Source organism: Fringilla coelebs (assembly GCF_963513975.1).
Source record: "Fringilla coelebs genome assembly, chromosome: 1".
NCBI classification, from domain to species: domain Eukaryota; kingdom Metazoa; phylum Chordata; class Aves; order Passeriformes; family Fringillidae; genus Fringilla; species Fringilla coelebs.
This window is the reverse complement of record NC_140028.1, coordinates 38,765-66,038: the sequence shown is the minus strand read 5'-3', so window position 1 is coordinate 66,038 and position 27,274 is coordinate 38,765. Positions and strand designations below refer to the sequence as shown.

Sequence of the window (27,274 nt, the reverse complement as noted above, 5' to 3'; positions counted from 1 at the left end):
ACAAAAAAAAAAAAAAAACAAAAAAGCTCCAGCACTATTTTGTTTATATTATTAAAGTTTTTAAAAATAGTTTGACTGGTAAAAATTAACCTAACTTCCTGTAGCTCAGTCAGGTTTTCCTGATCCTGGTTCAGTGGATGGGCACCTCAGGGAAGGAGGACAGTCTCAGAAGAGGGTGGATTTCCTTTTCCTAGAGCCAGGGTGGTGCCAGACCTCAGCCTCAGGTCTGTACCTGTCACAGCCCTACCTGTGTGACAGGTACAGCTGGAAAAGGGGACTTGGCCATGGTACATGAGGCACAGTCTGCTCCTTGGTCAGTGAGGGCTCAGAGCTGCAGCTGCCAGCCTCACACTGGCTCTATACTCGGGTCCTGGGCTTTGTTTGATTTATTTATTTATCTGCTCTCTCCCTTGAGCCAGGCTTGCTGCCAGGCTCCTCTCTTAGTGTGTATCATTTGTGCCCCAAAACTGGACCCTGATTAGGTAATGGGAAGTAGTTTACCCCTTCAGACAAAAGTAAACCCAGGAACATCATCAGTGGGAATTGTTTATTTAGGGATATTTATTTAGGCATTATTCATGTAGGGTTGGAACTAGATGGTATATAAGACCCCCTCCAAGCCCAACCATGCTATAATGCTATTATTTATATATATTTAGGAACAGAAATAACCCAATTCAATACATGGGAAGAATGATCTGCAAGGTGGCCCAGGCAAAGAGTATCCCCAGCTGGCTGGGCTGCAGGGTTTGCAAGGACCTCTTGCAGCTGACTGCCTCGAGCAGCAGCAGCAGCGATTCACAGCTGGGCTCTGGGAGATGGAGGGTGGAAAATGTCACATCTGGAGACAACTCCAGATGTGAACCTGCCTTCCCCTCTGGTCCTGCCAAATGCCAGTTCTCCTGGTTCCAGGAGTCAGTCCTGCCTGGCGTTGGTCTGTGAGCTGAGGGATGGCATTGTTGGTCCTTCCTTGCATACAGAACAGTCTGGAATAACTGTGGGATTCTGCTCAAGGACTGCCTGCCCTCAGACAGGAGGGGCTGTCCTGGAAGCTGCAAACCACAACAAACTCACCTGTTCGTCAGCCTGGCCCTCGGAACACCCGAGATAACCAAAGGCTGGGGAATGCTGATCTCCAGCCTTGCCCACGGGCCACCAGCTGCTTCTGGAGAGCAGTAGGTGCAGATGAGCTCTGGTTCTAGCTCAGTGCCACTCTGGTCCTTCTAGGTGTCGTTTTTGTTGATTCTGTGCTTTCAGCCACCATCAGTGACACCCGGAGCACCAAAGAGCCCGGAGCGCAGCCTTGCTGGCCCTCCCACGGCACAGCTCCCACCCCCGCAACCGTTAGCTCCGCATCTCCGGGCCCTGGGCAAAGCCTCTCCCGGGTTCGGGCGCTCCTGTCCCGGTGCCTCCCGTCTCCGTGTGCACCACCCGTGCGGCGGGTGAGCCGCAGCTCCCCGGAGGGCAGACAGGCACCGGCGGCACCGGCGGGGATGAGCCGGGCCAGGCCGGGAGCAGCGGCGGTAGGGCGGGGATGGGCCGGGCCAGGCCAGGTGCAGCGGCGGTACGGGCGGGGATGGGCCGGGCCAGGCCAGGTGCAGCGGCGGTACGGGCGGGGATGGGCCGGGCCAGGCCAGGTGCAGCGGCGGTACCGGCAAGGATGGGCCGGGCCAGGCCAGGTGCAGCGGCGGTACGGGCGGGGATGGGCCGGGCCAGGCCAGGTGCAGCGGCGGTACGGGCGGGGATGGGCCGGGCCAGGCCAGGTGCAGCGGCGGTACCGGCAAGGATGGGCCGGGCCAGGCCAGGTGCAGCGGCGGTACGGGCGGGGATGGGCCGGGCCAGGCCAGGTGCAGCGGCGGTACGGGCGGGGATGGGCCGGGCCAGGCCAGGTGCAGCGGCGGTACGGGCGGGGATGGGCCGGGCCAGGCCAGGTGCAGCGGCGGTACGGGCGGGGATGGACGGGACGGGACGAGAGCCGCGGGGGCGCGGCCCTGCCCGGTGACGCCATCACGTGACGCTGCGCGCTGACGCTCCCCGGTGACGTCGCGGTGACGCCGCAGTGACGCGACAGCGGCGAGCCCAGGCCGAGCCCGGCGAGGGCCGTGCGGAGCCCGGAGAGGATCCTGGAGCGGGCAATGGAAACGGTTCCGGGAGCGGCTCAGGGCCCGTGCTGCGCACCGCCTATGAAAAGGTGCAGTTCTGTGTCTGCAGAAACCATTGACCTGCAGTTTTGGTGACTCCTTATTTATTTAATAACCGTAAACCAGCATTTAAATCATTTAAATCAGGAGCCGCTGTGCAGCGAGGCTGTTTCTCCTCAGGGAGGACGGAGCAGGCACACACAGAGTGCCGCTGACTGCCAAGCAGTGTGCCTTTCCTGTGCTCCAGCAGCAGTGTGGGTGAGTCACGGAGTCACAGAGAGCTGAGTTGGGCTGGGCTGAGCTGAGCTGACGGGACCCAGGGGCGCCACCAGCCCGGCTCTCGGCCCTGCACAGGGCCCCCATGCACACACCACCATATTGTATTGTCCGAACACCTCCTGGGGCTGTGACCGCTGCTCTGGGGAGTCCATCCCAGCGCTCAGCCACCCTCTGCAGTCAGAACCTTTTTCTGATACCCAGTCTAACCCTCCCCTGACACAACTCCAGCCATTCCCTCAGGTCCTGTCCCTGGTGACCACAGAGATCAGTGTCTGCACCTCATTCCCTCAGAAGGAAGGTTCAAACTGCGACCAGTCTGGGCAAGGAATTAAAATGTGTCTCCCGTGACTCCTGAAGATAGAGGCCCTGCCAGTGCAGGGTGAGCTCTGGCTCTGGATATCCTTGTTCCTGAGGGGGAGTGGGGACTGGCCCAGCCAAGCAGGTCGGGATTTTCTCTTACTCAGATCATACTGGATATTCTGAATCCCCCTATCTGCACAGAGGACTCTCCAGTGGGACATAGTTAAGGCCAGGTGACCTGATCCCAGGGACCTTCCTTCCTTAGGTCAAGGACCCTTCCTGGGTTTTCCCCAGAAGGAAAGGACAGCCATCAGGGCTGAGCACTGGTAAACAGCAAAACAGCAAACCCTCACACTAACTTCCTGCCCTGGTACCCCAGCACTGCTGCTGTATAAATACAACATTGATTCTTAGCAGATTATTCCTCATCAGCCCCTTTAATTGAAGGCAGTTTTCTTTAGAAAAGCAAACTTCTAACAGTGAAACTGTGCAAGACCACATTTCTGTTCCCACACCCAGAGTTCCATGCAGATGTTAGTTCTGCTTGTAAGAATAATGTGGGATTTTCCACATTAAAGAAGTCACTGTGAAGAACTAGAGCGGGATGACTCGTGCAACCACTGAAGACTTTCAATTCTGTCAGCACAGCAGGGGTGGGAATTGCATTAGGGACCCATGAGATGACTGACCAAGCCTGCGGTCACTGCAGAAAAATCAGCTCAGTGCCAGTCAGTGCCTGGGACTCCTGAAACTGAGCTGGCATAAAAACAGGCAGATCATGTTCAACAGCTTCAGAGCAGACAGATAAAGGGAAAAAGCAAAGCTGCACTTAACCCAGATAATCTGATATGTACACATGCAGAGCCTGAGCAGATCAAACCCAGAGTGGCAGCTGGCATGAGTCACCCATGTGGAGTCAAGGGGAAGATTCACCACCTTCTCCACTATCAAAGAGCCTGTGGATCTGCACTGCTAGAGAAGCGGCTCTGGAATGAGTTCCTGCTCTCCAGATTACCTTGTCTGTGCTTGTGGTGCCTCTGGGGCAGGTAATGTGTCTGTTCCTCACATCCTGTCAGTGATCACAGCGGGCCAGTGGCTCACTGGTGGATGGAGCCAGGGGCTGTGTGGTAATCACAGAATCATGGGATGTTTTGGGTGGGAAGAGCCCTCAAAGCCCATCTAATCCCACCCCTGCTCTGGCAGGGACACCTTCCACTGTCCCTGGCTGCTCCAAGCCCTGTCCAGCCTGGCTTTGGACACTGCCAGGGACCCAGGAACAGACACAGCTGCTCCGGGCACCTGTGCCAGGGCCTCACCACCCTCACAGGGGAGAACTTCCTCCCATGATCCCATCTAAACCTACCAGAAGCAAAGCTTCCATCAGGTCAGATTTCCAGGATTTCAATTTTAAAATCATGGAATCACAGAATCATTATGGTTACAATAGACCTGTGAGAGCACCAAGACCAAGCACCAGCCCAGCACCACCACCACCATGTTCACCACTAAACCACATGCTTGAGTGCCATATCCCCATGTGTCCTGAATTCTGTGGCACTTGAGGACACAAATTTGTGCAATCCCCTCTTGGTCACTGCTGAGACCCCTCACAGTGCTCCTCTTCAGGCTGTTACCAAAACTGAGGGCTGGAGCAGTACCCCAGCATGACCTGTCCAACTGCTCAGGGTGTCTCCCAGCTGTTCAGTGTTCTCCCAGCTGCTCAGGGTGTTCCTGCCTGCTCTGCTGGCTCTGAGAGCTGCAGTCCCAGCAGAAGCAGCTACCACAATCTGAAATTAGGTCTCACCTCATTCCACACACTTTGTTTGGTTTTCATGAATTACAATGTGTTTGCATTGTTACACTGGATTAGTGCAGTAATCCCAACTAGGTAATTACTGTTTGTCACCAATGTCTCACCAGGCTCCCTCTGCCAACGGCCTTCAAACAAGGGACACTCGTGTCCCAGATTGATGATGTCTGGATTAACCACATGGGGTAAAACAAACACCACTTACACACGTACATTGCATTTACAGGGAAAGAAGGTTCTCTAAAATAACCAGTATTATCTTGGAAATAATACAAGAAAATAGACAACTAACATTCAGAATAGAAAAGTAGCAAAACGTTATTACTAATTCCCAAGTGGAAGGATGAGGCCTTTTTATTCCATTAAGAATAGCTTTAAAATCAGCAATTCCAGGCAATATTTACTCTGGAGTGCAAAAGAAATTGGCTCAGGAGAAGTCAAAGCTACTCCAATAAAATGTTGGTGACGTGTTTGTGTATACAGCAGTAGTGAAACTGAAAGTAAAAGCATCCTGTTTGATATTCAGATTTGAAAGTTAGTTTTGAAAAGCTGGAACAGAAAAGGTCCACCAATACTTTTTAAGTGATTTGGAAAAGAGAAAATGAGAGGTTTAAAATATTTTCTATTTACTAGTGAGAAGACTGAAAGATACATTACTGAAAAATACTTAACTCAAATACAGGTTATGAGACTTAATGAAGTAGATTAAACTGGTGTGAGATAAAGGCTGAAACAAGAGCGTAGGGGGTAGTTCTGACCACAAGCTCTGGGAAGGCCAGTGTGTTTTCACTGGGATTTAATCCCGGTGAAACATCTTGGAATAACTCACACAGGTCCTTGCTGGCTGATAGAATCTAAAAACCAAAGTTCACAAAGATTTTAAGTTCCTTTACAGATAATTCCAGACTCTTACTACAAGTCATCATCATTTAAGGATAAAAGGTTTGTAAAGCTACACACTGAAACCTTGTAGAAAAACTAATGAAAGAGTTTAAACCTTTCTGAGGGATTTCACCAATTCATATTTCAGTATTATACAGGGGAAAGCTCCAAACTCATGTTGAAACTGACTTTCCTTACAAGCAGGATTGGTTCAGCTCATTCTGAATCACAGGGGCACTGCTTATCCAATCTAAGTTTATATGTGAGATACCAGATAGATGGTGTAGCTCCCGTGTCTCCAGTGGGGTTCAGCTACAGTTCATAGTTTTGGCCTGGAAGGTCTGAATTTGCCCCATGTACATAGTGGCACCATTCCAAGGTGTCTGGGATGGCTGGTGCTGATACAGCCACCTCTGCAGCAGTCACCAGTGTTCGGTCTGATAGGTCCTGCCTTAAATAGCCATATCATAACCATGACACTACCAGCAACACCATCATTTTGGGGGCCTCAAAACAGATCCTTTGCAGTTTCCTGATGACAGAAGAGGGACTATATCAAAGATGTAAACAAAGACAACACTACATTCCATTAGAGAGCAGAAGTGTTCTGTCCACAGAAGAGAAGCCAAGCCGTTGATGAATCGTTACCTCGATTCCAGTGCCTGAAGGGTCTCCCAAGAGATCTGGACTTTAGACAAGGGCCTGGAGTGACAGGACAAAGGGGAATAGCTTCCCACTGCCAGAGGTGAGTTTAGTTGGGATGTTGGGAAGAAATCCTTCCCTGTAAGGGTGGTGAGGCCCTGGCACAGGGTCCCAGAGAAGCTGGGGATGCGCCATCCCTGGCAGTGTTCAGGGCCAGGGTGGACAGGGCTTGGAGCAGTGGGCTAGTGGAAGTGTCCATGGTAGGGAGGTGGAACTGGATGAGGTGTAAGGTCCCTTCAACCTAAACTGTTCCATGATTCACTGATCACTGAGGCCAACTGCTCCCCCAGGACTCACAGGACCAGCACTAGCCCATGTCCCCAGGTGCCACAGTCACACCACTGTTCAGTCTCCTCAGGGATGGGGACTGGGCAGCTGTGCCAGGGCTGGACAGCCTTTTCCAGGAGGAATCTTCCAAATATCCCACCTGAACCTCTTCTGGTGCAGCTTGAGGCCATGACCTCTCATCCTGTCATTTATTAACTGGGAGCAGAGCCTGACCTTGGCTCTACCCTCCTCTTATGGAATTGTAGAGAGTGAGAAGGTCCCTCATGAACCCCTTTTCTCCAGGCTGAGCCCCCCACCTCCCTCAGCCCGGTGCTGCAGACTCTTCGCAGCTCTGTTCCCTCCTTGGACACGCTCCAGCTCCTCAGAGGAGCCCGAGCCTGTCCCCGCACTGCCGACACCCCAGCCGGGTTCGGCCCTCCGTCCCTCCCGCCGGACCCCCAGCCCCGCGCGTCTCCCCGCCCCGCCTGAGTCACCGCCGGCCCGGCCCTCACGGCGGCGGCGGCCGGGCGGGACGAGCTGGGACATGAAAGGTGGAACAGGCGCTGCCACGCCCGGGGCTGCGGGGAATCTCGCTTAACCCTTCCCTGCCCGCGGGGCCCCGGCTGCGGGAGCGGGGACGGTGATGGGGGTGGACAGGAGGCCACGGCTGTCTCATCAAAGCCCCTTCCACGGCACGCCCGGGGCCACGGTCCCGCCACAGGGGAGAGGGCGCTACCCCCGGCCCCTCCTGTTCCACGGTGCCACTGCCCAGGAGCTGCTGCTCGTCTGTCCCCAACAGGCCCAGAGCACCACAAGTGCCCGAGGAGCCCAAATCCCCCTTCCTGGGAGCCGCAGGGCTACGACCGAGCTGGGGCCAGCGTCCAGGGGCCCAACCCGGGGCTGGGGGCCGAAGGCTGGGCCCGGGGCTGGGCTGGGGTCCGTGTCACGGGCCGGGACAGGACCGGGGCTGCGGCGAGCCCTACCCCGCTGCCAGTCCCGAGCTGGTCTGACAGGCTCGGGGCAGACGGAAGGGAGAGGCCTCCGGCGGCTCAGGAATGCGCAGCCCTTATCTCTGGCTCCCTGCGCGCCTGGGGAGGGAACAGTTCTCCGGAGTTTGCCTTTCTCTCGCTCTTACTCACCCCCGCTCTGCCCTGGGTGGAGCCTCGCTTGCCTGGCTCCCAGGTGAATCAGGTTGCAGGCACGTCCAAGTGAGCAGACAGTGACCCACCACCTGCCCCAGCTCACCTGGGAAGGTAGAGAAGGGTGGAGACCTCGTGGGTACCTGCATGGCCGCCTGAGCCAGAGAGCGACCCACTACCTACCCACCACCTGGCCGGCTTCCCTGGTAAGGTAGGAGAAGGGCAGGTACCTCCTGGGGTACCTGTAGGGCTTCCTGAGGTGGAGGGCAAGGGCTGGGGAGGGCCTGTCCTGCTGCTCTGCACAGAACTGGGCACCTGGTATCTGGGACAGGGAATTCATAGGCAATCCATGGGCAGGAGGTTGCTGCTTCTATGGAGGCAGATTCCAGTGGCAGGAGCTCCCAGTCACGCCATGATGGCGGGAAGGGAGAGCGACAGAAGGAGATGAGAGAGGCAAGGGGGGCGAGAGAATGCCCCAGTGCTGGCAGCAGGGACTGGGGATGGGGAAGGAATGGACCCCGGACATCCCAGTACAGGCAGCAGGGATTGGAGATGGTGAAGGAGGGGACCTCCTGTGTCAGGGGATGGCAAGGGATCCCACTTTCTGTCCTCAGATCAGAATTGTTTATCAAACACTTCATACAATTGGTTATGTTCCCCTTTGAGAAATCCCTCTGGAGTGGATATTCTCAAACTCAGCCTCATTCTTTGGGAAGAGTCTTGCAGCCTGATTGAGCTCCCCATAACAAAGCCCAACCCGGTCTCCTGTTTGGATCAGGAACGCTGTAGGGCATGTATGGTCAAGAGATTGGGACAGAGGGGATGTGCCAAGGTCTGTGGTGGGCAAGGAGCTGGGAAGCAGCTCCCGAAGCCCCTACATTCCACACACAGGGATTGGGTGTGCACTGACTGCTGACACGGCCCACGAGCCCTGGCACAGCCTTGCACGTACAGGCAGGAGAATGGACAGATGTGTGTGGACAAGCGTGCACAGGCACACGGGCTAGCACTTGCTGAGTTTTCCATAGGTGTGAGCCTGACAGACCTCAGGACTTGTGTGTGAGGACAGGAAGGGGATGGTTCCGTGTTGCTCACTCTAAATTGGCCAGGTCAATAGGGGTCAATTGTGGATCTTGCCTGGCCTGAGGATTGGGTTCTCCATCTAGAACAGTTAGAAAGGGAAGAGGCACCTGTGAAGGAGCAGAAGTACTGATCACATCCTTCTGCTGCTCAAAACATCTAATTTGTGGAAGCTGCAATAAGCTCAACTGCAAGAGAGGCCAAAAATAGGTCAGTAACAGCAAACTACCCCAAACTGGAGCAGTGACAGTGGCAGCAGTGCTAAGCACCGGTTCCCAGTTCCCTGTGCAGATGTTCTCCCTGGATCAGGAGGCAGGCAAGCACATGTGTCCCAGGCCCAGGTGGACGCATGGGAGCTGCATTTTAGGGAAACAAATTGTTTTCATTTTGGTCTCACTCCTATTTACCTGAGGGACTTTATAGTTGCATTTGAGTGGTAAAAGAGAGTTGGATTTGCTGTGACCTGGCAATAGGAGTATTCTGAGGGGGGGAAAATGTCTTGCTCTTCATATGGTTTAGGGGAAATTGCATGCCAAAGGAAAAAGTTATTGTTCCCCCGTCCCTGGAAGGTTCAAGGCTGGGATGGGGGTGGGAGCAACTTGATCTATTGGAAGGTGTTCCTGCCCATGGCAGGGGGGTGAAACAAGATGGGTTTGAAGGTCCTTTTCAACTCTAACCAGTCTCTGATTCTGAGATTCTGTAAGTGTGGAAATGTCTGTACGCTTGTGTCAGAGCAGGGCTGTGGCTCAGGACAGATTCACCCATGTTCTAGACATAATTTTTCTGCCAACCAAAACTTTCCAGGCAATGGAAATTCACCTCCAAACCCTGCAGGACTGGAATTCTTTGCATTTTACAGTTACATGGGACACGTCTGGACTGCTTATCAGGCCCCATGTGCTGGATTTTTGTAGTCTTAATGAGGAGGAGGAGATTGATTAGGGCATTTCTAAAATCAGTGTGTGGGGAAGTAAAAGTCAAGGGCAGCACATGGTTCTCCCCCAAATTAGACCTTACATTGATTGTCCCTTTTTTTTAAGTTCTCTGTTTCTTGCTACCTTTTGAATAAAAACCCAGCGGAAGGGATTGGCTGCAGGATAGTGAATGTGACATGAGCATTGCTATCGTAGATGTGGCACTGGGACATGGGTTAGTGGTGGCCTTGGCAGTGCTGGGAGAACCATTGGACTTGAGGGTCTCAGGGGGCTTTTCCAATCCAAAGGATTCCATGATTTTTCAGATAATCTGCTAAGAAACACCTTTTACCTGCAGGATGACATTTAATTTCCAGCTGCTGTAAACATCAGGTTTTGTGCTGGTGACTCCCCACAGCTCAGATTTCCCTGTCCACTCTGTACCCTTGCTGCATGGGACAGTTAAGGCTGACAGGTTCACATGCTGCCACTGTGGGACACGTTGACAGGTGTCTCAGTAACCACTTCACAAAGAAAATTACAACATGTAATTCTTCTGCCACTTTTCCCTTCCTCTGGCCTGCAGAAAGATCCCCTGGATATTCCGAATGTCTGGCCACTTTCTGATTCTCCAGCAAAGAATGTTCTGTGGGATCCCTTGCCCTAGTAAGCAGAGATGAGTGAGAGTCCAGTGGGTTTTGGAGGTGCAGACCAGGCACCAGTTCTACTCTGCCACATGCCTGTAGCATTCAGGGCATTCACTGCTCACCTGGGACACAGAAAGTGTTCTTGGAACCTTTTATAAGGGTCAGCTGCCACAGGTATGAACACAGAAAGTGCAGCTGCCATCTCTGGAAACCCAGTAAAAAGTTGATTAATTGAAGCAGTTTCTCATCTGATGGCCAAAACTTCTGCAGTGAAACTCCCAGCAGCAGGCAGGGTACTGTCTGTTTTTTAATGATGACTGAGATCCACATAAGACCATCCAGAGTGAAGAATGGGGTGTCATTCTCTCAGATGATTAACGCAGAGGGATCAACTGTTCAGATGACCGAAGGAGAAGGTCTGGGAGCATTATATAGCATTGTAACAGGAATAACAAATTCCGACCAGAAATTCTGACAGTAACCCAGGCTTTGAGCCTACTGCCTGAAGAGGACATTGAAAAGGAGAACATGGAACTCATCAGAAAATGCAGAGAGAAGAATGGAAAGAGAAAAAATAAGAATTAGGACTTGGCAGAGGCAGTTGTAGCTAAAAAAGTGCCTAGTCCAGGTTATTTACCCTATTTCCCTGTCCTGTTGTCAGGAATGTGCCTGAGCCCTGCTTGGTGAGAAGAGCAGTTCATGGGAAGGTGTCCAACCTCCATTATCATGTAGCCACGGAATGGTTTGGGTTGGAAGGGACCTTCAAGACCATCTCCTCCAACCCCTGCCATGGACGCCTTACACTAGCCCAGGGTGCTCCAAGCCCCATCCAACGTGGCCTTGGACACTTCAAGAGATGGGGCAGCCACAGCTTCTCTGGGCAGCTTCCTCTTTGCCACAGCTCTTGTACAATTCCATGGCCACCTGTTCGGTCCAAAGTAGGAAATTCTGGGCTACACTTCAGAACTATGGATCCTGCACCCCTGTTAGACTGGCAGGATCCTTTTCAGGAGAACTGCAACCCTTGGGACAGAAAATGAGAAGCAGCTTCTGGAGAGGACAAGCATGTCCTGCTGTTCATACAGGTTCTTCCTCTGCAGCAAGATCAGAAGGCACTGGCTTGTCCTTCCATCACACAGTGCAGAATTAAAAACCCCACACCTTAAACCATATTCGAGGAGTCAGGTCCCTTCCCAGATCATCTACCAAGTGCAACATTTTCTTGAGAGCAAGCTAACACTTTCCATGTCTCATTGTCACCATGTCTGCTCTAGTCATTTTCCCTCAGGCATTGCTGTCCTCTCCTAAACCCAACCCTCCCAGAATATCAGCAGTTTGTTTGCATAGGATCTTTCCGATTTTTTTGAGGCTAAATATTTTCTTTTAAATAATTGATTTGTAAATTTGGTGTATAGAGCCATTTTGGAAACATGAATTTTTTCACAGCTCACCCTAGGAGATGTCACTGATGCCACTGAATGTGGTGGACAGGCCAGGTGAGGCCCATCACAGGGATCAAAAGTGCCTTGATTCATTTCTTGCCCATAGTTTGGAAGTCCTTCGAGTGTTGATAGCACAGAGTGGTTTGTGGCTGGCTGTGCAGAGCATGCCTAAAGAACAGTCAGTCTGTGCTGTCTTTCTCTTCTTGGTGCTGTCTAGGGCAGTGAGAAGATGAGGCGGCTGAGCCCAGGAACTTTTGTCTGTACTTGCACGTAAAGGGTCTGGGGAACAGCTTGGGTCTTCCCAGCCCTTTGCAGACTGTAGGATCCAGCCCTGCTTCCTCGCAGGCAGTTCCTTCCTGGGTGCTCCAGGCAGCCTCGGCTCCTGGGAGTGTCCCAAAGCAGCGGAGCAGGTCCGGCCAGGGAAGGGATCACCTGAGCGAGGCAGCCTGGGAACTGGCTGTGCAGGCAGAACACGTAACAACAAGCACTGGAGTCAGCACAGGGAGGCAGATGGAGCCAGCCCCAGGTGCTGAGGCATCAGCAGGGCTGGCACCAGGCACAGCAGATGAGAGACAAAGGGAGCACTGAGCCGGTTCCCTTTTGCTTAGACTGGGCAAACACGGTCCAGCACTCTTGATTCACACCTGGCATGAAGGCTCTGGAGAAAGGCAGGCCCTTTTATTTATTTATTTTAATCTGTAGGGCTTTGTGGTGATCACAACATGTCTGAATCTGTGATTTCCTGCTGCTCTGTTAGGAAAAAAACAGTAAAAGTCTGTTGAAATGGAACATAATATGGACAAGCACCAAATGCTGACCACGTCAACACGTCTGTGCTTTTCCCGGTTTCTGCTCCTATAATGAATCCAGAGGTAAAGGGACAGTTTTTACCTCCAGCTTCATCTGTCAGCCACTTTTCCTTACATTAAATATTCCATGTGGTTGAGTGTTTTTCAGTGTGGAGGAATCTGCAGGCTGTGATCACATCTGATTCTTCCCTTTATTAAGGGGGTCTGACAGCTTTTGGGAATCTCAAAACCGAATGCATGTGACAGGTATCATAGCCAGTAAAGTCACTCCCATTTATACCAGTGGGTATAGGGGCAGATCTCAGGCCAAGCTGAAGGGAAATTTCCCTCGGAGACTCCCTCCTCACCCCTGCCTTGATCATAGCATAGGGATTGCTGAGACCTGCCTTCTCCTTCCTTTCCACCTGTTCCTCTCCTCCTGATGGTTTTTTGGCCATGGAGGGGAGTGTCTCCACTGGGACTCCCCATGCACCGCTGCAGCCGCAGCAGCAGCAGCCACAGCCGTGCAGTGTCTTTGGCACAGCCCAGGCAGTCAGGTGGAGCAGACCTGGATCCTGTTTCTCCTCAGCCCATTCTATGGGCCTTCATCTCCCACTTGTTGGGTTTCCAACAAGCTGCTTCGTGCTCTCCTTTATCCACTGCCCCCGAGCATGGGAGGAGTTGCTGCAAACAGCCACAGAGTTGCCTTCTGTTTTCCTGCAGCTTCCTCCTGCCAAACCCAGCCACAGGCCCGGATCAGTGTTCGGAGGAGAGTGCCAGCAGTACTCATACCACCTTCTTTCTGTGGGCTTCTTGGGGCTTCCTGTGCAGGGCCAGGAGTTTGGCTTGGTGGCCCTTGTGTGTCGCCTCCAGCTCGGGAGATTCTGTGGTGCTTTTCACACTGTTCTGTGTACCTGTCTGTGCTCATGCTTGTCCCAGCCATTGCATTAGGAGAAGGATTTCTTGGGGAGAAACTAAATTTTGCAGGTTTGGTTCTAAAGGTTCTGATCATGAATGGTGATACTTCTAAATTTATGGACATAATTTCATAGAATGATCACTTGGGATATCAGAGAAGTGCGTGAAATGCCAAATAATGGTAACACACTTCTCGAATGTCTGAAGAAGTAACACTGTGACACATCAGTGTGGGCTGGAATCCTGCTGCTCTGGAGCCAGGCTGGGACAGCTGGGGCTGTTCAGCCTGGAGAAGAGAAAACTCTGGGGACACCCCAGAGCCCCTTCCAGTGCCTAAAGGGGCTCCAGGAAAGCTGGAGGGGGACTTTGGACAAGGGCCTGGATTGACAGGACAAGAGGGAATGGCCTCCCACTGCCAAAAGACAGGGTTTAGATGGGATGTTGGAAAGGAATCACAGAATGTTTTGGGTTGGAAGGATCTTGAATTTCACCCAGTCCCCCACTCCTGCCATGGGCAGGGACATCTTCCACTAGCCCAGGCTGCTCCAAGCCCCATCTAGCCTGGCTTTGAACACTGCCAGGAATGGGGCAGCCACAGTTTCTCGGGGCAGCCTGTGCCGGGGCCTCACCACCCTCACAGGGAGGAGTGTGTCCCCAATATCTGACTCATCCTCCTGTCATAGCTGCCTCCCATCCTCTAGGTAAATTCTGATATAAAGCACTGACAGTTCCAAGCAGGGGCTTGGTAGGATGGATTGTGTGACAGGGTAAGGGGGAATCTCCAAGTTAAAACAGTTGAGGTCTGAGCACTGAGGCTTTAGCAGGCTGATTTGTTAATGTCTGGGAGAAAAATTAAGAGACTATTTGGCCAAACATGAGCATGTCTGTTAGAAGATGAATCCTATCCCATATTTCTTGGATATTACCTGTAAGGGGGTACAGATAGGCACATTGCACATATGCATTCGGTCACTGATCCTGGAGGAGTAATCCTGGTTCTGAAACCTGGGGGTTTTGGGACATTCCAGGTGCCTTTGGGCATCTAAAGCTAAAGTGTGACACCTGCCATGCAGAGACCCACAGCCTCCTCAGCAGCAGCTGGAGGCCAGGCCAGGTACCTTGAGGCATCCCAGGTGACATGGAGAGCCTGTGTGTGAGCACCTCAATTGCTGCCCAGGCTATGGCTTGTTTGCACTTTATTTATAGTGACTTTCCCAAGGCCTAAGGGCTCGGTGATGGGGAGAAGTAGATTTCCTCCCTTGCTGCCTAATTTAGCTTCTGGAATTTTTCTTTCCTTCAAGTACCAGGGGCTTGGCTGCAGAATCAGTAGGGATGTTGCTAGTGTGCTCAGTGGTCTGAAGAATGTCTCGGGTCCTGTATCAGTGTTTTCTGCTCAAAACATCCAGCTTCAAACAATTGCTGGAATTTTTTTCCAGGTCATATTGCCAGGATGTATCAGGATTCCTTTCCTTTCCTGTCTAATGCTGGGGCAGTTCTCTCCCACTCTTCCTGGGAAGCTTTTCCAGTAAAATTGTGGCTATTGAGGGCGTGGAGGACACTGGTGATGTGCTTGAGTTTTCCTCTTCCCTTCTGGAGGTGCACTGCAGGGTTTTTCAATTAGGGGACTTCAGGCCTTAGTTTTCCAATATTGTCATGGGAATGGAAGGAGAGATGTTAATGGTTCCCTCTAGTTGAACACATCTCACAGTTGCGGGTGCTGGGTTGGCATGAGCTCTTCTCCTCCTCTACCCACTGACCGTTCAGTGCCTGAGCTGTAGCTGCACAAAGAATATCTTGTTACCCATTATAAAAAAATATTATCTTACCCATTATAAAAAAATATTTTGTTACCCATTATAAAGACCCCCAAGCAAATTGCCACACCTTACTCTTTTTGCATTCTCATTTCTTCCTCAAATCCTCATTACTCATGTCAGAAGATTTTGTAAACTGGGACCAGCAATTAAAATAAAATTAAATTCCTAATTAAATAAAATAAACAAGCATGTAAATAAGTAAAATTCTCGATTAATCAGTACTTACAGGCTGAAAATCTACATCTGCGGTATTTTCAGTTTGTGGCTCAGTTTCTTTGATAGTTTTAGTGGTTCAGAATTCCAGAAATACAACATTTGTCTTTTCCTGGTGTGAAAGAAGCTGCAGGAAATAGATTTGCAGGTGAAGTTCAAACAAGGAGCCAACCCTTGCTTGGAGTCACAGAATCACAGAGTAAGCGGAGTTAGAAGGGGCCACACATCGAGTCCAGCTGCTGGCCCTGCACAGGACCATCCCCAGGAGTCCCACCCTGTGCCTGAGAGTGTTGTCCAAATGCTTTTTGAACTCTGCCAGGGAACCTGTTCCAGTGCCCAACCACCCTCTGGGGAAAAAACCTTTATTCAATTCCCAACGTAACCCTCCCCTGATCCAGCTGCAGCTGCTCCCTCAGGTCTTGTCACTGGTCACCCCAGAGAGGTGATCGGTGTCTGCTCCTCCTCTTCCTCTCGTGAGGAAGTTGTGGAGCATACTGAGGTCTCCCCTCAGTCTCCTGAAGGTTGTTTTAGGTGCCCCTGATCCAGGAGAACCCAGCCATCAGGGAAGAAGAGAGCTGATAACTCTAATAACTGATGTGTGTCCAGGCTCCTGTCCAGCTGAGGGGAAACATGACCTTATGCTCCCTGAACTCTGGTTAAAAGGAATCAAGGCTTAAAACATGGAATGGCCTACAAATATATAGAATACACAGTTCTGGGGTAAAAAAATAGCAGGGCAATGTGGCACACTAAGTAGTCTCCATCTCCTATTTCCTGAGGCATGTGAACTGCTCCTCCACCAAATCTAGCCTTGTACTGGGATAATGGACACACTTGGAACGGAGCAAGACTGCTTAAGAGAGAAGTGAAAAGACAGGAATTTAAAAGCCAGTCCTGTCTTAGAAACCTCCCTCTGGCACACAAACATCAGTCAGAAATGGCATGTGATTGCTTACATCTGATTTGGAGAGGAATTGCTTTTCAAATAGTGGATGGTTCGATCCAGAACTGGAGAATTGGCCTGGCAGTCAGCAGCTTCATGACACCAAATCTGACCCAGGGCCTCAGAGCTCTGCCAGCTGCAAACAGGTGATCCCAGGGGCTGGAACAGAGCAAAACAAAATTATAAAAATCCATTAACTAAGTGCAGAATCCATCTGAAGTCAGCAAGATAGACTGTAGCAGGAGAAATTTTATTTATTCCTTGACCTGAACTCAGCTCACACCCACCAAAGTGACAAAAGGTCATAAATATCCTTTGGCGTTCCAGGTACTTTCTTCCCTTCTGCTTTACCTGACAGGGAAGGATTTTGGGAGATAAATGAAATATCCTGAATTTTGCGTGTGTGTATATATATGTATGTGTGTGTGTGTATACAGCTATTTATTTATATATTTATCTATTTATTTACTTATTTATTTACATACTTACTTATATGTACAAACCAGCATTTTCCATGTAAACTGAGAATTCATCAACATGGTGTTTTACTTGTTGCAACCCAGGGAATTAAAGGATGCCAGCAATTTATGGCATCATCAAAGCACTAGAATGGTTTGGGTTGGAAGGGGTTCATCTTGTTCCACCCTCTGCAAGGACACCTTCCACCAGACCAGGTGGCTCCAAGCCATGGAACACATGAAGAGCCGGGGCAGACACCTGTGGGGGCACAAACACAACTTCTGGTTTTTATTTCACAGTTATGAGCCGGGGTCTTTTCCAGGTCCCTTCCAAACATCCCCTACAGGCCCCCCCTGATCCTCTCTGATCATCCAGGCCAGCAGCCCACCCCCACTGCTGGGTTCAGTGATACCAGGACACCCCCAGCTCCGTGTCCATGTTCTCCCAGTGTCTCAGGGAAGCCCACGTGGAGCAGTTTGCTTTCACATCAAATTTACTTTTTTGCTGGTTCCATTTTCCCTGCTTATTCACAAATGTACTCAGTGCCACTTGGGGAACTCAGGTGACTCCTCACTGTAAACTCTGGGAGCAGACCCCCACGTGGCTGCACCCTGCTGTCAGGAAGCTACAGAGCAATGAGACTTCTCCCAGATCAGCCCAGCTGAGCACAGGGGTTTCCTGGTGTCCCTCTGAACCTGCCACCTGCAAGGTTCACCTTCTGTCCTTTTGGTCCTTGTGCTGGCAGCAGGATGCCCTGGTCACAGTTTGTAGATGTCTCCTCTAGACTGAGGAATCATAGTTCAGGCATAAGCCTCCCTTTTTGGGAGTTGAGGAATAAAACATCCATATCCCCAGCCCACTCCAGGTGTGAGTTCCTCCTGAACCTGTAGTGTTGCTGTTTTCTCTGGTCCTGCCCAGTAACAATCAGTATTGCCTGATGCTTATTTAAAGCTCAGTCTTCTCCCTCTTCATTTATAACTGTAGTGAAATAATTACATTAATCAATACAAAATTGCTTTGCCACTTCACCAGCATGACCTTTCCTCTGCTGTTTTGATTGTTCAGCAGTACCAGAGGGTTCTTCTGATACTTCTTCCTTTTGATGCTGCACTTGGTCCTTTGTCTCTCACGCTCCCTTCTCTGAGCAGTGTGAGCAGTTTGCTGTGGGACCTCTGTCCCCTTCCTGAGTCCTGTATGAATGAGTTGGATATGTTGTTCTTCTGTCCAAGACTGATGGAACGTGGGAGCAAGTCCTTAAAATGCCACTGCTGAAACAGTTCAAAGCAGGAACATTGGTGACTTGAGCATTCTAAAATCCCAGAATCCCAGGATGGTCTGAGTGGAAAGGGACCTTAAAGCCCATTTTGTTTCATACCCCTGCAATGGGCAGGGGCACCTTCCACCAGAGATACATACTGGAGTGCTCTGTGCTTTCTTCTCTTACAGAGAAAATAAGACAGAATTAGAGTGGGAGGATAAATACAGACAATTCAGACTGTATAGGCAGCTGCATATGAGAACTATAGAGATGATTATCTGTTGCAATACCTCACATATGAAGCTGATGGATTTTCTTATCCTTACATTAAGACTGTAATTTTTCCTGTTGTATCATACAGATTTACCAGGAGTTCCAGTTTGGAGCAGGAGTAGTTTGTGGGAGGTTGAGGCAGGAGTAACATAGCACTGCTGTGTGTTGGGCAGGTGGTCAGATAAGAACTTGGAACTGGTTTATCCTTACAGCTCCTGATGAGTGATAGCCTGAGTGTGAGGTTTTATCTTCTCCCAGTCCATGGCAATCCCTCCTGCTTTGGGAGCAGATGTGTTGGATGGCAGCGACAGCAACAACCCTCACCTCCTGTGCTCACTCAGTAACACCACTCAGCAGGAGTCACTCACTCTTTTGGGATCAGGAGGAAATCTCTGCTGGCACCTTAGTGGTGGGATGCAGGAGAAGAACATTCCAGCATTGACATTAGTTCAGAGTCTAAAGCCAAAGTGCTTTGAGCACTTTGGGAATCAGTCAGATATTACTATTGTGGCACAACAAACTTTTTTGTCAAAAATGTGTTAACATCAGATTTGTCTATAGTCTCAAATAATTGTCCCCTATAGACAATTGCCAAATATTTTATGTGAGCCCCTATCAGCTCTGTTTTTTCTCAACATGAGGAGACTGAAGAAGTGATCGCATCCTTTGTTTTTTATTTCTTCATTAATCTCATGGAGACTCCTCTGCCTTCTGACTGTGTTACACCAGCAGGATACCCCTGCACCTCTGCACCACCTGCTTTGTTCACGTGCTGAGGTGGTGATAACACTCAATCTCTAAGGGGTCCAGAGGGTGCCCTTGTGTTCAGGCAGGTACTTTTGGTTTAAGGCCACATTACACATAGTAAATAACTTCTGTAGCATTTGGAAATTAATTTTAATGGGGTGTAGATAATAACCACCTAGAGCTTTGCTCTTGGCTTTTAAACAAATGATAAATTGAAGCTTAGCAACCAGCAGCCTAAAAGAGAAAGTTGATCATTCTGTTGGATGCATTGGCCTTACTTATCCCAGGGCTGCCTGGCTGATTTGTTCCATATTTTGGCCCAAAACAGTTAACTGTGTGAAGGTAATGGTTAAGTGACTCACACCTCTGCCTAATTTTAGGCTCCCATGGCTTTGGATTGAACTTTCTCCAGCATTGCTCCATGTTGTTTTAATCTCTGCCTTTGCTCCCTGAGGAGGAGGTGTTGGATGTGTTGCTGTCATGACACTCCTGTATCTCATGGATGTTTTTTGTTTCCCTCCAGCTCTCCCTCCTCTGATGGCTCGTCGATCCCAAAGCTCCTCACAGGGGGACAACCCCCTGGACCCCAACTACCTTCCCCCCCACTACAAGGAGTACTACCGCCTGGCCCTGGATGTGCTTACGGAGGAGGGCAAGGAGAGTTACCAGCGCTTCCTGGCCGAGGAGGCGGCCCCCGATTTCCTCTGTGGCTCTGAGGTGGATCACATAATCCAGAACCTCCAGAAGCCCCAGTACGCCAACCAGGAGGGCAGCACGGACACGGCGGGGGACAATGACATGGACGGATCCTCCGGGACTTACTGGCCCATGAACTCAGACCTGGCCGTGCCTGAGCTTGACCTGGGCTGGCCGATGGTCTTTGGCTTCAGAGGAACAGAGGTGACAACGCTGGTGCAGCCACCCCCGCCAGACAACCCCAGCATTAAGGAGGAGGCTCGCAGGATGATCCGGGCAGCTCAGCAGGTGAGACAGGGAGAGCCCAGCTAGAGCAGAGGTAAAATCACACATGTGCCAGAGAAGCATCAGGATAGAGAATCATAGTGCAGTGGTTTGGGTCAGAGGGACCTTAAAGGTCATCCACTTCCATCTCCCTGCCATGGGGATGGACAGCTTCCACTAGCCCAGCTTGCTCCAAACCTCCTCCTGGTCTTGGACACTTTTGGGAATGGGGCAGCCAGACCTGCTCAGGGCACACTGTACCAGGGCCTTATCCCCCTCACAGGGAACAATTTCTTCCCAATATCTCATCTAACTCTGCCCTCTGGCAGTGTAAAGCCACTCCCCTTGTTTTGTCACTCCAGGCCCTTGTCCAAAGTTCCTCCTGAGCTCTCAGAGCCATTTTAGGCACTGGAAGGGGCTGTAAGGTTTTCCTGGAGCCTTCTCTTCTCCAGGCTGGGCAACATCAGGTCCTCTGCTAATTTCCTGAACTTTGCTTCCAGAATGTGACAGAGGAGCAGGATGATCCAAATCCACCATTGACTGCACCAAAGCTTGTCTCTGCTCTGCTGTGATGGCACTGTGTCCTAGGCCTTGCTAAAATACACCAAGAGTTCACAGAATCCCAAAACATTAGAGATTGGAAGGGGCCTCTAGAGCTGGTCCTGTCCACCCTCCTGCTCCGAGGAGGTCATGTAGAGAGGGTCACTCAGGATATGTCCTTGAGCATCTCCAAGGATGGAGCCTAAACCTTTCTGTACAGCCTGTTCCCATGTTGATGGTCTCCTTACAGTCCCAGAGGCTTTTCTGTAACTGAACACTCAATTCCTGTGTTTCAGTTTGTCCTTGTCCTCTTCCTGGGCACCACTGAGAAGAGTTTTATTCCTTCCTTATGCCCTTTCCATCAAGTATTTACACTCAGGGAGCTGGGAAGGACAGGAAGGTAGACCTGTGAAGCTGCTTCCCATAAAATCAGCACATGGATGCAGCTGAGTAATGCCTGCCTGAATGCTGGACAGGAAGTTACCAAAAAATGGAACGGGGATGTTGGAGTGGGGGGACCAGCTCCATATACCATCCGGTGTGGTTACATGGCTAAAAAATTAATAGAATTATTTGATTGATGAGTCAGGAAGCACGCAGGGAGGTTCCCCCTCACCTGCATACACAGAACATGCACTTTACTGGGCAGAAATTCTCCTTCCAGTTCGGGGCCCACAGTGCTTAATGGGACCTTAATAGGGATGTTTCCTGTTTCAAAAGGAAGCTGAGATGGGGACAGTGCAGCTCTGGGGTGTGAGAAGCTGGGATACACGGTTGGTTAGGGCATGAGGCAGCACAGTGGCTCATGTGCCCTGCATCCCTTCCCCAGGTGGTGGCCATCGTGATGGATGTTTTCACCGATGTGGATCTGCTGTTTGAAGTGCTGGATGCTGCTTCTCGCCGGGTGCCTGTCTACATCCTGCTGGATGAAATGAACTCCCAGCTCTTCCTCGACACAGCTGCCAAGTGCAGAGTCAACCTGAACTATGTGGAGGTGAGCAAAGACCTGCCCTACCTGATTGGTGTCCTGAGGGAGTGTGTCCTGCCACACAGAGGGCAGTATGGCAGGAAACACCTGAGAAGGGGGAGAACCTGGTGAAAGATGAGCGTGAAGAAAGTGAGGAGAGCTGGCACAACATGGGGCAAGGACTGGAGATGTGCTGAGAAAGGGGTTTGTACATCGGTGTACAAACTGGAGCTGGCTGACCCCAGTGGGGGTGGATGGAGGTTAAAAGGAGGCAGGGAGAAAGGGGCAGGGGAGGGAATGAGGGTCCCATCTGAGTCAGTGTCTTTCTGGTTTGCAGTTCCTGAGGGTGAGGACAGTGTCTGGCCCAACCTACTACTGCCGCACGGGGATGTCCTTCAAGGGGCACCTGAAGGAGAAGTTCCTGTTGGTGGACTGCATGGTGGTGCTGAGTGGCAACTACAGGTGAGGAGCCCTGTCCAGCTCAGAGAGACTGACTCAGGTGCTTTGTGCATGGGGCTGGCTGCAGAGGAGCTCAGCTCCCATCTGATCCCCAGGGAGAATTTGCCATAGCATAAGGAGTGTAAGATTTTCATCTTAGCCTGGACCAAATGAACTTTGACCTCCACTCACAGAATCATCAAATCACAGCATGTTTTGTTTGGGAAGGGACTTTAAAGCTCATCTTTTTCCACCCCCACAGCCCCACATGGGCAGAGACACCTTGCACTAGCCCAGGTTGCTCCAAACCCCATCCAGCTGGCCTTGAACACTTCCAGAGATGGGGCAGCCACAGCTGCTCTGGGCAACAGAGAGTTGGGGGGTTTAGTGGTGGGTGGTTTTAGTTAGGATTGAGATCAGCCATTAACACATTACCATCTTTTTGGGAATAACAATCTTACCAGATAAGGCATTCATTTCTGGCAGAATAAATGTTTTTAGTGAGTTGCAGTAGAAGAATTTCTCCTTCACATATTAAAAGGGATGGGATAAACACCTGTCATGCTCTGAGAATGTAATCATAGAATCACAGAATGGTTTGGGTTGGACAGACCCTAAAGCTCATATGGTTTCTCCCTGTGCTGTTGGCAGGGAAGCCTTCTAAACCAGGTTGATCCAAGCCTACCATGAGTTGCTTCTCATAGTGGAAGTTAAGCAAATAGAATTAAGAGTATTTAAAAACACAGTATATGAAGAAAAAATTGTAAGAATCTGATTAAAGTGTACATTCCATGCCAGTAAGATTTCACTTTGGTTTTTTTTCCTGATGTTTGAAAATAATTACTCACATTTGATGCTGTACCAAACAACTAACTGTTCTGATTGGATAATTTCTTGTTTATGAGAGCATCAAATAAATTGTTCAGGACTACTTCTGCCACACTCCCACGGCTTTCGGCTTTCCAATATTGTATCATTTCAATACAATGAAATGGGAAGTTGGGGAAGTGTTCAAGATGAGGCTCACCAAGGCTTGGAGCAGCCTGAGCTAGTGGAAGGTGTCTCTGTGCATGGCAGGGAGGGTAAAACAAGGTGTGATGGTCCCTTCCAACGCAAACCAGTCTGGGATTCTGAGAGATAGGCTGGTGAATTGGTAAAGCAGCATTCTGGCACTTCCACATGGATATCAGGGACAAAAGTTTTGCTCACTGAAGGACACCGAGTACCAATTTTTTTGGAAAAATACTCCATTTTGCAGTGGAGGTAGATACACCAACTGAAGGCGGCCTTGAGCCCAGACAATCCCAAACCAAGCTTCTTTACACTGGAAATTAAAAAAATCTGTGGGGGGAGGGGGGGGAAAGACAGTAATTCTAAGGGTTTAGGTTAAGCCCAGCAGGCAGCCACACTTCACAAAGGTGTCCCTCATGATTCCCAGCAGGATGTGGTAGAGAACTGTAAAGGTGAGAACACTCCTGGGTTGTGACAGTTTCAACAGCTGCAGCAAACCTTCACACACAGGCAGGGCAAAGTAAGGGATCCCTTCCCTGCTTCCCATCACTCAGCAGATGGGGAAAAAAAAGCAGAGCTTGACTTGGGAGGATGAAGGCCATAACACTGAATATCATCCTCCCCCATTTCCAGCCCAGCTCCTTCTGTTCAGTCCCCTCAAACTGTGTGGGTGGAAAGTGCCACCCCAGGAGTAAGATCTTGGGTTTGTCTTTTCGGAGGTTCTGTCGGCACATCTCCCAGCCCTTGGGGTCCCCTTGACTGGTGTCACCTGCCAGGTGCTGAGGGGACACACTGGCTGTTGTCCAGGTCATTACTGACAGTGCTAAAGACAAGAACGTCTGCTTCACACAAGGATTATCGTCAGCTCACTCTGGGTGACATGACTGACTGGCTTTTTAGAACAGAAATAATTTATTGCCTTGTAAAATTCTCTGCAAAGATGTGATCCCAAATCAATCAAGCTGTTAGGTTTGGGAACAGTCATGTGCAACACACAGCTGCAGGGGAATTGTCTGCTGTTAGTTTGCCCTATTTCTGCCCAATCAGAAAATTTAGAATTTGCTTCAGGTGAGCAAATGTTTTAATGAAAACAGGTACAGCTGAGTTACTCCATCACTTCTGTTCTCTCTTCAGTTTCATGTGGTCCTTTGAGAAGATTCACAGGAGCATTGCACACATCTTCCAGGGTGAGCTGGTGGCCAGCTTTGATGAAGAATTCCGCATTTTGTTTGCACAGTCGGAACCTCTGGTTCCTCCAGCCAACGTCCTGGCAAAGGCAGAGAACACGTTCGCCATGGCTCCTTTCGGCAATAACATGCCTTTCTTCCCCAAGAAAGGCCCCCTGATGTTCCAGAGGGACGAGAGTCTCTTCCCCTCCTTCATGGACAGGGTGGATCCGGACAGGTACTTCCTGTCCAATTTCCGGCGGGACGACATGCTGCGGCACACAGTGGAGGGGTCTGCCATGCGGATGTACAAAAAGGTGGAAATGGAGAATTCCCAGATGGATCCGGTCAGGGGCTTCCTCCGTTCCAAGCAGCTGGAGCTGGATGCTTTTAAGAGACACAGTTTTGCAGAAGGAACATTTGAAAATTTTGCTTCTGCCAAGCAGTACACCCGGCAGATGTTCATGAACAACATGGACGAGTTCAAAATCCAATCCAGTCATTTCCAGAAGGACCAGTTCTACCAGTACCAGTTTGAACATCCCCATCTTCCTGGCAGACCTCAGGGATTCTTTGAGAGGATTCGAGGGGGGAGGCCGGGATTCAATGAACTGGAAGACTATGGAGAGGGATCCCGATACCCTGAACTGGAGCCCAGTTTCCCACAGGAGGGTTTTCCCCTACGGCTGGATTACGTGCCCTCAAATTCTTCCAGGGAGGTGAGACACGGCTCCGACCAGCTGAACCCTGCGGGCAACGGCCCCATGGGAATGATGTTACGGAGGCAGAACATAGGACAGAAATTCATTTGCCAGACTTCTCCCACGCAGAAGCAGAGCCTGGAGCAGCGCCTGTTCCTACAGGATAAGGATGAAGAGCAGGATGACGACAAGAACACGCAGGAAAACAGAACGGGGTTACGGAACTGGAGGATTTCTTCGTACCTCAGCGCATACCAGTCTGAACCAGATGAAGGGCTCCCGATGCCGATGGAGTCCGAGGCATATAATGATGCTCTTGGGGATCCCCTCACAAAGCACCCCACTGACCTTGTCCCAGCCTTCAAACCCCCCACACCCTTCAATAGCAAGCCACTGGGAATTGACAGTGCCAAGGAGTCTGCAGACTCTGATAGAGCAGGTGAAGAAACCTCGATCATGAAACCAGATGCCTTCAGGTCCAGGATAAACCCCTTGATCCAGAGGAGCTCCAGGCTCAGGTCCTCTCTGATTTTCAGTGCTGCCAAATTAGATCAGCCTAACACCACAATAGAAAAGGTGCAGATGATCCAAAAAGAGCAAATGTCCAGTGAGTTAACGAAGGACAATGAAACCATCAAGACGGCTGCCTCCTCCAAAGTGGCCGAGCTGCTGGAGAAGTACAAAGCTGTGGGCAAGGACATGGAACGGGTCACCCACACCAAAGCTGTTTCAGGTTACCTACAGGAGGAATCTCAGAATACGGAGAAGAAATGTACCAAATCTGTGCAGTATAAGATTCTGGAGAGCAGAGTGCTGGACTCCAAAGACTCCTGCAGTACTTACAAGATGCATGGAGATTTGGACAGAGCATTTGGAATGGCCTCATCCACCCCCCAGCTTGCAGACGCGTTGAGTAAAGATCCCCTGGCACATCTTGGCACTAAGGTGGACAAGCTGTCATCCCGGTTTTACCCCATCGAGAACAAACCTCCTCTTCCAGAGAAGGAGAGCCTGATATTTGTAGGAGACACTCAGAAATTGGCTCTTCCTGAGAAGAAGGACAGAGTGACCTTCAGAGAAGACTCTCCAAAATTAGTCAACACAGAAATTAAGAAACCACAGGTGAGGACAAGTACTACGTCCTCAGTTCTAGAAAGCCTGTCTAGAAGTCAAGGGTCTGACAGCTCTCTCAACAAATCTGAGGAAGACTGTTCAAAACAAGAGCAAAATCCCATGGAGTTTTTAAGAAAAGGATCACTACGGCTGAAGCAGCTTTTGAACCCAAAAGGTGAAAAGAAATTGGAGGAGGAACCTGCTTCTGAGAGTGGGAAATGTGACAAGCAGGCAGTGGTGCTCAAACGATCATCCATAGGGGACTGCCAGGAGGCAATGGAGGAAGAAAAACCCCACAAATTCACAGCACCACTCCCCCCCAAGAGCAGCCAGACAACGCAAGGGAGGTTCCCGTCCTCTACAGCCAACATCCTGTACAGCAGCAACCTCCGTGATGACACCAAGGTGATCCTGGAGCAGATCTCTGCCAACAGCCAGAAGAACAGAGCCGAGCTGGCCAAGCAGCTGCCATCCACCAGCAACCCTGACCTCTCCAGGTCGACCACAAGCTTGGAAAGAAAAGGGGAAAAGGAGAAAAGCTGCAACATCCACAGGTCTGAGAGCTTTGGGAGCCAGAAACGGAACCTGCAGCGGCAGCCGTCGGAGGACAGAGACACCCTTCTGAAGAAGATGGAGAACATGCGGAAGGAGAAGCGAGTCTACAGCAGGTTTGAGGTGTTCTGCAAGAAGGATGAGCACACGAGTCCCAGTGAAGAGGAATATGACACAGATGCCAAAGACAAGAAAATGGGAAAATTCATGCCCAAAATCCTGGGGACCTTCAAGACCAAAAAATGATCCTAGAAATCCTATTTAATTCCATTTAATCACTGACTGTCACAGGGAAACAAGGGAGAAAATTGTCTATGATGGCTACAAACCCCAATGGCAATGCTCTTCTTGATAAGTGAGCAGAAATGTACCCAGCATGAGCCTCCCACGGCAGTTTGCTCAATAAAGTCAGGTGGTATCAAACCTTATCACACTATGTTCCAAATAAAACAATTAAAATGCCAGTGTGCTTAAAAAACAAGTCTCTGTTACTGGACAAAACTAAGTGATAGTCTCTGTTAAACCCAAGGAATATTTTCAGCAGAAGAAAACAACCAAATTTCAGAAAAAAAATGAAAACCGGAAAATTCAGTACTTGAGTTTGTGCCAGAAAAGATAAATACATACGCACACACAGGTATTAACTGGAAAAAATATGTAAAGCTCAATGTTTTCTCAGGTGCAGTTACGCTTTTTCTGTATTTCACAATGAATCAGACACAGGAGGCACCTTTTGAAGGTTTACAAACAACAAAAAGAAAAAATAGTTGTAATCAACATTTTGGCCTAATCTGTGGTTCTGATCTT

The 27,274-nt window shown here is 50.3% G+C and overlaps 1 protein-coding gene across 2 annotated transcripts; it reads left to right on the top strand.

Moving 5' to 3' along the window:
• The first annotated feature begins 7,611 nt into the window (after positions 1-7,611).
• On the top strand, positions 7,612-27,274 carry FAM83H (family with sequence similarity 83 member H). 2 transcript variants are annotated; one of them, XM_084201563.1, is made up of 5 exons: positions 7,612-7,731; positions 19,543-20,003; positions 21,349-21,513; positions 21,824-21,948; positions 24,070-27,274. In XM_084201563.1, exons 2-5 carry the CDS (start codon positions 19,557-19,559, stop codon positions 26,711-26,713), a joined length of 3,381 nt encoding a protein of 1,126 aa, XP_084057689.1. In that variant the 5' UTR covers positions 7,612-7,731; positions 19,543-19,556; the 3' UTR covers positions 26,714-27,274. The 2 variants fall into 2 exon arrangements, with proteins under 2 accessions (XP_084057689.1, XP_084057688.1); XM_084201562.1 differs by lacking the exon at positions 7,612-7,731 and having other exon boundaries at positions 19,508-20,003.